The sequence below is a fragment of the Hoplias malabaricus genome, chromosome 12 (genome assembly GCF_029633855.1).
Source record: "Hoplias malabaricus isolate fHopMal1 chromosome 12, fHopMal1.hap1, whole genome shotgun sequence".
In the NCBI taxonomy this organism is placed as follows: domain Eukaryota; kingdom Metazoa; phylum Chordata; class Actinopteri; order Characiformes; family Erythrinidae; genus Hoplias; species Hoplias malabaricus.
This window is the reverse complement of record NC_089811.1, coordinates 33,112,800-33,123,477: the sequence shown is the minus strand read 5'-3', so window position 1 is coordinate 33,123,477 and position 10,678 is coordinate 33,112,800. Positions and strand designations below refer to the sequence as shown.

At 37.2% G+C, this 10,678-nt stretch overlaps 1 protein-coding gene across 2 annotated transcripts; it reads right to left on the bottom strand.

Moving 5' to 3' along the window:
- Nucleotides 1–1,559: 1,559 nt before the first annotated feature.
- cmklr2 (chemerin chemokine-like receptor 2) lies at nt 1,560–6,589 on the bottom strand. Of its 2 annotated transcripts, XM_066686372.1 has the most exons (3): nt 6,262–6,589; nt 3,407–3,558; nt 1,560–3,214 (listed from the first exon to the last, which is right to left on the bottom strand). In XM_066686372.1, the coding sequence occupies exon 3, from the start codon at nt 3,182–3,184 to the stop codon at nt 2,075–2,077; it is 1,110 nt and encodes a 369-aa protein (XP_066542469.1). In that variant the 5' UTR covers nt 3,185–3,214; nt 3,407–3,558; nt 6,262–6,589; the 3' UTR covers nt 1,560–2,074. The 2 variants fall into 2 exon arrangements, with proteins under 2 accessions (XP_066542469.1, XP_066542470.1); XM_066686373.1 differs by lacking the exon at nt 6,262–6,589 and having other exon boundaries at nt 3,407–6,242.
- Nucleotides 6,590–10,678: the final 4,089 nt, after the last annotated feature.

Sequence of the window (10,678 nt, the reverse complement as noted above, 5' to 3'; positions counted from 1 at the left end):
CTCTGCAGACCCGCCTCCTCAGCTCATCTCACAGCCCTGAATACTAACAGAAGGAGGTGGTTTGCCCTGCAGCAAAACAAAAGCACAGACAATCATGACATGCTGATTTTTCCTGGTCTAGTTAGGGTCTGGTGTTGGTTAACTGGTCACCCACTGGATGCCAGTGCTTGTTGTCAACTATATCAGCATCCAAACGTTTTTTTTTTTTTTTTTACTCGTGGCCAGCTGTGCTGATCTGTGCTGTTTTCTTAATTTTTTTTCAGCAATATAATTGTGATGATCTAACTCTAACTACTTATGGAGTGTCTGGTTATTGTTTAAAACAGCCAAATCCTTCTCAGATAGGTAACTATGACAACATTTTCAGGGTTGTCCTGGGGCAGTGGAGTGGTGGGGCCCAGTTTAATATCTTTCCATCATGGGATACTGTCTCTAATTTTACATCTACCATGTGGACCAATGTAGATACATGAACAGTTGTGGGTGTTTAAATACTCCAGCAACACTGTTGTGTCTGATCCACTCATAACAGGCCAACACGGCAAAATGTCACCAAAAAATTCAGTGTCACAGTTACTGACACCAGTGTACAACACAAATAATACCTGCTCTTTTGTGGTCCTGAATATTAAAGAACATGTATAATGGCAAAAATGTATGCAGAGCAAAAAATAGACTACAGCCTTTACCTGTAGAATAATGAAGTGCACATGTATGTTTTTTTGCATTGGAGCTGATAAAATTGACAATGAATGTAGAAATTAGGAGGTGGATTTAATATGAATTTAATGACTGATGTATATAAAATAAATGTCTATCAGTTTAAGTCTATAAAGTTTTGCACCACAGTCTGCTAGTGAAGTTCAGTTCCAGAAAACACTGATGAAAAAAGCACTTCCTTATTTCTTCATGCTGTGGTTTTTTTGGGGGGTTCTTTTCCCACATGTGTACCAAATGCTGCAAAAACATTGAGTTATTTTGGGAAGGACACTTCCAGTCAAAAACAACAGAAAATAGCAATGACTCGGGTTGAAAATCCACCCAGAGAAAGCCAAAGCAATAATGTTTAACATGTGGGAAACAAAAGAAGAAATCTTATTTTCAGACAAAAAAAAAAACTCAATTTCAATTCAATTGTTTCAATTGTAACCTATATATAGTAGAAAATAGCTAACTCAGAATTAGTGTTTGTTGTCTTGGCACAAGCTCTCATGAAAATGCTCATCAAATGTTTCCCCTCTATGCCTATAGGACTCTGGCTTAAATATTGATCCATCAGCAGTGTAAAATCTTAGAAGCATTGTTTTTCATACAGAAATATAAACTGAATGTGGATGCACAGACTTCTTGTTCCTGGATACTTGCAGAGGAAGAATGATTAAGCTTCAGTCCACAGGCTTCACAGTTTTGCAAATATTACATAATAAATAATATATAATAATAATAAGAAGAATGGCCTGAACAGAAAATATATTTCAGTTAACACTGGAAGAGGATTTAAACCAAGGAAATAATTTGATCACAAGATAACACTGAAAAAAAATAAAACAATACAAATCCAAGTTTCATTTTATTTATAAAAGTCAACACTGTTAAAATTGTACTGTAATAAACACATTCTATCTGGTGCAGAAATGCCTCCTCAGAACAAATCGCCAAGTTTTCTTTTTTGTCAGATCATTAACAAATGAACACATAAAAAGACAAACAGGGCAATGACAGCAAACAAATCAAATGATATGGGTTTTTTTTTAATTCTGCATGGTGTGCTATATAAAGCTGATTATTTGTCTTTGTCTTAGAGCTTAGAGTAAAGGTCTCTACACCCATGCAGTCTGAGAAACATGGATGGGGCAAATGGTGCTTGCTCAGGTTTTCTACAATGAACATTTTATATTAATCAAACACTGGCAGTGACTGCAATATCAGCTCCTGCAAGTGCCAAAGCATAGTACAAAAAACTTCCTTTTATTAAATGTTACCCAGAAAAAAACAAGCAAAGCTGAATGCTTTGAGTTTGTTATATATAAATCATACACATTATATTTAAAATATGATCAAACAACAAATATTTTTAGAGATCAATCTCTGTCGTCTGTCTGTTTCCTGATGATGTAGATGCCTTCAGATTGGAGCAGGCAGAAGCTTCTTCAGGAGAGCAGTTTGCTGGAACTGACACTGACTCAGTAAGGCTTTGGTTGAACTCTCTGAGAGACTGCTTAGCAATGTTCATGCAGGATGTCTTGATGATACCCCGCACATTCTTACTGACCAGCACATAGAGTACAGGGTTAAGGCAGCTGTTGAAAAATGCCAGGCTGGTGGCCAGAGGGAAGCCCACCATCAGAATTAAATGAAGTTGTTTCGAGTGGTGCAAGGTGAGTTCCATAAGACTGAAGATGTGGAAGGGCGCCCAGCACAGGAAGAATGCCAGGACAATGGCTGAGGCTGTTTTGGAGAAGCTGGACAGGCACACCTTGCCAGACGGCTTCATTTTTCTGGTCAGCAGTACAGCCGTGACACTGATGGTGGCTAATGGCAAAAGAAAACCCACTATAGTGCGGAGCAGCACTATAGACACATGCTTTTCAATTGCAATGTGTCCGTTCTCATCTTGAAAGTTGTTGAAGCACACAACCTTGTTATGCAATTGGATAGTTTCTCTGAAGATCAAAGTTGGTGTGCTCAGCAGGATGGACACAATCCAGGTCAGTGCACACACAGCCCGGGCCCACTGCACTGTACGGAACCTTTGGCACCAGCTAAGGTGAACCAGGGACACATAGCGATCCAAACTGAGCACAGTGAGAAACAACACACTGGCATACATGTTTATTGTACACACAAAAGAATGTAACTTGCACATATTCCATCCAAAGATCCAGTTGAAGTCACGAAGCACATAATCAATGGAGACAGGAAGGAAAAGTACAAACACAAAATCCGCTATGGCCAGGTTCTGCAACCACAAACTACTGATAGTCCGTTTGCTTTTGAATGCTGTTACCCAAATCACAATGCCGTTTCCAATTAAACCAAGCACAAATGCAAGTGAGTAGATGAGCACTGAGATAATATGCAGAGTCTCCTTCTGGACATAACCACCAGCTTTAGGCTCCTCGAAGTCTCCATACTCCAGATAATCATAAGTGTAATTGTCATAGTCTTGTTCCACCTCCATCATTGTAGCTCAAAGCTTGAAATGAGACAGTGGCTGAAAAAAAATGCCAAAAAAGTCATTTCACATTTACAGTTATTACAATGTGCTTTTCCAAATTTGTATCTTTAGTTTAAACTGCATGGATCTCTGAAGATGTAAACATTCCCCAGAGTTCATAAAACAATTGTTAGTCAGTAATCAAAGCTCAAATACCATAAAATATTAAAATGTAGGGCTATACTTCACCTTGATGTATTCAACTGTTCAGTTCTTCTACACTGATCCACTCAGGTCCAGCACTGAATTTGAATACTTCTGTAATTCTGTAAGGTCTGTGCAGTCTTGAGCATTACCTCACCGTTACCTCAGCTACACAAACAATCTTCAGCCAGAGCCAACTAGAATGAAGAAAATAAAGAGCCAAGGTCAGACAGACAGAAAGAGACAGAGAGAGAGAATGACAGTGGGAGAAGGAAAAGAATGTGACAGCGGGAGGATAAAATGATTAATAGGACTGAACCACACCCCAACTTTATATGCAGCAAACCGTGACCTCAGAAATCAACTCAGTATCCTGTTTTTCTGTCTTTCCTATTTCCTGACTCTTCCATGATTGCGGTAAACTCTGGGCTTTGGTTTAGCTTATGTCAGTCTCTACAGGAAATGGCATTGCCACAGGTCAGTCAAGGTAATATTAGACAACATACTCTGTGCCTCAGCTGATAACTAACATTTTAATACGAAACCATTTCATCACAAAAATAAGTCAATTCCATGTGTAATTTTCTCTTGATTTACTCTAATGGAATAACCAGAATATAGATAAGCCTATAAATGCCAACTCCCAACAAATATCCATATATGTGGCTTTTTTGTACAAGTTACTTAAGCATGGAACAATGTAATTTGAGGTCCTAAAATTTTTTTCTTCTGTTTATTAGGCAACAGTTTTGAATGTAAACTGATCAGTCATAACATACATTTTTTTTGTCCTACACTCATTGTCCATTTAATCAACTCCACCTTAAATACAGATGCACTTTGTATTTGTACTAGCACCCTGTTCTTCAATGGTCAGATCCCCTATACTACCACAAAGCTAATATTATCTGTGTGGTGGATCATTCTCAGCTCTGCAGGGGGTAATGTGTTAGCGTATGCTGGTCTTGTACAGATGGATCTGAACACTGCAGTGATGCTGGAGTTTTTAAAAACTGTGTCCACTCATTGGCCACTATATTAGACATGCCAGCCTTGTTAGCCCATCTTGTAGATGCAAAATCATAAACAGTATCTCATCTGTTGCTGCACTGTTTGTGCTAGACATCCTCCAATCTCTCTTCAAGGATGCTGTTGACTAAATATTATTGGTTGGTGGATTATTCCCAGTCCAGTAGTGACAGGAACCTGTTTAAAAGCTCCAGCAGAACTATTGTCAGTGGTCAAAATAATCGACAAATCAACACACAACTTACTGGACAGACAATGGTATGAGTCAGTCAGAAGCTTTTTCAGCTCCACTGCAATAAGGACCACTACAGTAAATAATTCCTGCCAACAACAAAATCCATTTACAACGTCACTCTCTGTCCCAACAAGGTGGAAACTCCTTCTCTGGGTTTTTAATACACATTGGATATCAGTTACATTGAACAGTTAACTTTTTAATATTATTATTTTCACTATAAATATTATTGCACATTTTATATTATTTGCACAGATTTTCATTTGTGTCTTGTCATTTATTTAACTTGCTGCTGTAACACTAATTTCCCTTGGGGATAAATAAAGTACTCTAACATGCCACCGTACTAACATTCCACCGTCATGTGAGTGACACTGCAGTGCCCATTTGTGGACCTGTGGGAGTCCTGACAATTGAAAAACAAGGTGAAAGTCTAACACAGCATGCAGAACAACAGCTGGACTATAAATCTGTCATTGTATAACCACAAAAAGTGCATGCAATTGGTAAATGGATATCATAAAACGGTGAATGAGAGTTGAAGAAATGACATCATTTTCATATTTTAGCTGTCTGGTGTCTGCTCACAAGGAAAAAACATTTCCAATGCCAAGAATAGACTAGAAAGCAGGGTTAATAAAAGTAAGTGTCTGAAATATGCATTTGTTTCAAAATAAATATTTAATTGTAATTTTTTTGCAACTATATAACAAGGGTGAACTGAATACGCAGTTACAGACAATGAATTAAAGGCAGATGTTTGCAGTTTATGAGAGATGACACATAAAGCTGAGGCCAGAATATCTAAAGATAGTTGAACTTAATACATAGTGACCACTGTAGCCTATAAGGGCAGGGCTGAAATAAAGAAACCAGTTGTAGATTTAATAAAGTTTTAGTTTCATTCTGAGGCTGCCCCAAAACACTCATGTGCAAATATGTCCAGAATGTAACAAACAAGGTAATGAAAAAATACACCGGATAACTTGCTATTCACAGTAAAACCAACAGTAATACATCATCGCAAATTAAGTTCATTTTAAAAATACTTGATCCTACTCTATCTACCTATAATACCAAGGATGAAAGGTGCCTATAATGCAAGGTATTGAATAGTGCCCCTCGTGGAACATTTTGTCAATTTTGAAGGTGTTAACGTGTGAGTTACAAGTCAAATATGCACTTAACAAGGGCACAAGTGTCTTTGATGCGAAGCACTGAATAGCCCCCCCTTGTGGAGCAGTTAGTAAAGGTGCCTCCTTGTGGAAAATGTAGTGTTTACCATGCTTGGTTAAACAATATATTTAAGGAAGTTTATGCGTAACAAGCAAGTGCTGCTTCGCACCTAAAACCAAATACTTGACAGCGTTCAGTTTTCAGATGACGGGGAGAATGACACATTTACCGATTAATTTAAGGTGTAGGCCAGATAAGAGAGTGGAAATATAGTTTGTAGTTCTACATCGCTTGATAGAAGACCAAATAACTCTTATAAGCCTACATTTCTGTAGTTATTCTACTGTGCTGAATGTACAGTGGACTGAATGCTGTTCGTTTATTCAGAGCTCATTACTCCAGAGAAAACTATAGAGAAATAATAAATGAATTGTGCTCAAAACAAAGAGACTTTTCTTACCTTATTTGCGTGCAGGCTGTGCTCCTCTAGTCTTTCAGTTCAGAGTCAGCTCTTTTTATTCAGGCTCGAAGTGTTGAGTCCGTTCCAAGCCTCGCCCTCCACAAGACTTACTATGCGCCCCGGCGTCAGGGTAACGAAAATGTCCATCCCAAAATGTGCAGTGTTGGTTTTCTGGACTGATTCAGGGTGTGTCAACTTTGCTCTGTGCCGCTCTGAGCCACAGCTGCAGTAAAAATGGGCACATCGCTGTTATCCTTAATATCCTGAGCTACGTTCTTTTCACGTCAAGTCGAACTTTTTCACGTTCGTTCTAGTTATTTCTCCTCTACTCTCCTCGCCCTAACCCTTTGTTTTTCTTCTTATTATTCTCAGTGAAATGGTTTTATGACAGGTCTCTCTCTCTCTCTCTCTCTCTCTCTCTCTCTCTCTCTCTCTCTCACTGCACCTACACAATACAAGATTGGTTACAGCCGTGACTATATCATACATATTTAAAATGCGTTTTAAAACCAACAAATGACCAAAAAACCAAAATGGAAACCCTGGCTGGGATTTAAACTGCAGTATTTAGGCGTAAAGGACCGCTAGAAGAGTAAACCACTCTGCTGCAGTGTGTAGGCGGGGCTAGATATGGCACCGGTTTTGCGCATTTGTGAATAATATGTTCGGTTACTGCCCAAATCTTACACTAATAGATTCTCCTGTAGATAAAATAGCTTTTTCTTTTCAGTTTCTTAACAAATATAGACCTATAAGGACGCTGTTTCCAAATGATATTGCAACGTCACCTCATTGGAATCAGTTTCAAAAAGACATTCAATAGAAAAAGATATAGTTAATTCCTAATCGATAGCTGGTCACTATGAACATAAGGAAGTATCATATAAACGTATACATAAAATCCGTCCAGCTACATTTATTTTTATAAAGTTTAAACCCCACGATTTTGTAACAGAGGGGTCATTCTGTAGCAGCTCTCCAGAGACAACCACTTTAAGAAAATGCATTTATTATTTATAAGATTGATGAGAAATATTGCTTACTTTGGGAACATGTATTATTTGGTCTTAAAGAGAATGATATAAATAAATATATACATGTATATTTAATACATCTTATACTTTTAATGGCCAAGTTTTATATACATAATTTAAAATTTGCTGCCTTTGAAAAAGAAATAAAACATTATATTACATTTATACAACCCTCTTTAAAGCAAAAAGCTTTTAAAGCTATTAAAGGATGTACATATATTAAGATGTTTTTGTAGCAATGTATTTCCCCCTAACTATATTATCTTTGTATTATGTACAACATTATTAAATAAAATGTTTATGAACATATTATCATGTCTGCGACATGGTTTTATGATGATTTTGAATGTTATATTAGGTTTATTGCAGATAAACTCAGAAATACAGAGTCTTATACGTCTTTTAGCTAGCAAATAGTTTTGGTGGTGTTCTGAATATCAGTACAAAGGGTTGTTGTATTTTTCATAGTCCATGCATGTTAATTATGTGCAAGTATATTTGTGAAGAAATGAGTACACATGAACTGTCACTGCTTGATTAATAAAACATATGCCCTGTTATCTTAGTTAATGTTTATTTCTACACACACACACACACACACACACACGTTTCAGTTTTTACCTTGGATAAGACAGTAAACTCAATTCAGAATCTCTTAAAACTTTTTAGTCAGTTCCACTCATGCATGCTTAATTTTCAAGTGAGTGATATTAGTCTGTTATATAACAAACAGTCCTTTGCTGATAGATGATACAATGTCAGAAAAACAGACACTTGTTTTTGGTTCACTAATGGTACACACAGTGTTATGTTTCCACAGTTTCCAATGTATTACAGTGCTTTTAAAACCCAGTTGTGTGCCTTAAAGAGTTTATTTCCTGTTTTTGGTTTAGTTTAAATGTATCCATGGCATGCACACTTTCTTAGTCTGGTTATATTGAAGACATATTGCACAGCATAGAACCATAAACATATTCTCTATCATCAGTACTTGTAATTTAAAGCATGTGTTTGAAGTGTCTGATTCATCACATAGCAACTTGTTCTCTTCCTTTGAACCTCTTAAAAGCATCCACATTGGCATACTTCGCTCTGCCCTGCAGCAGGAGAGCTCCTGGGGAGAGAGGGGTCAGTCACAGTGGAACTGCTTACATATGAGTCCAGTCCAACCATTCATTTTTAAAAAATGTATTTATTTATGCATTTAATATTTGCTTGGATATGGGTGGTAGAAACTGGCATTTCGCTCAAGGCCTGTTTTCAGAATGTGGATGTGTGAGGTCTGGAATATGTATGTTTTTGTGTGTGTGTGTGTGTGTATGTTTGTGTGTGTGTATGTTTGTGTGTGTGTGTGTGCGTGTGTGTATGTTGGGGGTGGAGGGGGTGTTTCGGTGTTTGACTCAGAGAACAAGCCCACGTGTGTAAAATACTGCCTCAGCCTGGTTACACCCCACTACACACAGAACCTTAGTGTTAAACACACAAACAACAAGCCCTGGAACAAGCCTTGGACAGACCTTTAATGAGAGCTTGATGACAGAGTAATAAGCATGTCTGCTACTTAACTTTATAAGCTACACTCATTAGTTTACTGCAGTAAAATTGACAGAAATCTTCAAAACAAAATATTTGACCAAGCCCTAGTACAGTCTTTTGTGTAGAGTGTAGCTTTGGAAAAATCCTTGCTAAAATATTATCTAAAACCCATATTAACATAAATTTGCCATACAGTCTGATTTAACCCCTTACACTGTGTTTGTACAGTACTATTCGGTAATTACTCTTATGGCTTATTATTCAGTATGTACAATGAATTATACAGTAACTATGACAAACTAATCCAAATTCTATTCATGAGACTGAGAGTTCTTACATTTAGAAAGTTTTTTTCCTGAAAAATCACTGAAAGTAGAATGACTATTACATGGCCACAGCTCCCTAGGTTCCTGGGTTTTATTCTTGTCACACTGTGAGGACTTTTGTGTGTTGTCCCCACGTCTGCTTGAGCTTCTACTGGGCGCTCTGGTTTTCCTGCAGCAGTCCAAAAATGAATATTGGTTATTCAGTTAACATGGTGCACTGTAAATCTAATAATGGACTCTGAACTTTAGAACATCTGTGGTACATGTAGAACATGTAGAGTGTTGAGTGATACTGAGTCAAACTCTAAATTATTTTACAATCCCTAAAACACAGGTAAACATGTTGGTAACCTTTTTTTTTTTTAAGTGACATTGATTTTTGAACATCTGAACTATAGTCATTATTGTGATCCATTCTGACTAGATAAGTGTCTCTAGAATGGCATATGTCCTTATGAACAACTCTAAACTAGACTTTAAATAATGGACAAATGTAAATATCCAGACAACCCCAATTAATATGCAGCCTTTTATGCAGAAACCTATAATCCTGATATTAACAAAAGGGACAGACTTACTATTCAGATTAGGAGAACAGAAAAACAGATGTTGCACTGCTTCATGACCCCAAAAACACAGGAAACTTTGATTGGTTTGCCAACATTCTTCAGGAAAAAACATAATTGAAAAAAATTTGAATCATCAAAGTAAATGTCAAACACAAGCAAAGAGTCAGGCAAAACAACCTTGTAAACCAGTATTAATCCAAAACGTGTGTTTAATAATGCTTTGACAGTTTTAACCCATTGATGGTACAAAAGAAGAAATGCCACATTATTCTGCATGGTATGAAATTTTGACATTTGTTTTAATTCATTCATACATTGTCTGTAGCCGCTTATCCAGTTCAGGGTCGCGGTGGGTCCAGAGCCTACCCAGAATCACTAGGCGCAAGGTGGGAACACACCATGAAGGGGGTGCCAGTCCGTTTTGAGATGTTTCACTAATGTCACATTTGCTCTGACCAGGAACAAATGCTACTGGACAGAGAATAACAGCTCGTCTGAATAAATATCTTCTTTTGTCTAATGATGTCTGCCTCATAATTACATAATAAAGTCTTTCGTTTTTATTTTTCCTTATTTGTATTACCTGCTTCTCCTTTTCATATCCAAATATTTTTAAATGTATTTTTTAGTTCCCCTCTGATGGCCTGGCACCATGTCCCATGTGTTCCTGCCTTGAGCCCAGAGATTGTGGAACATCCTGAACAGGATGAAGTGGTTACAAAAGAAAAATTAAATAGTGAATGAATGTATTATTTTAGCCAGAATGTAAGGAGAAATTGTGTTCAAAATTACGGTAAAAATCTTCCTTGCTCCTTTAAGGGCGATGTGAAAAATGCATTTCAGTACTTCATTCATTCTTCATTTAAAAAAAAAATAACAGTTTATCCAGAAAACAAAACAAATCCCGCACAAACCCCGCGCACAACTTGCACAGTAACATCACGCGCATAAG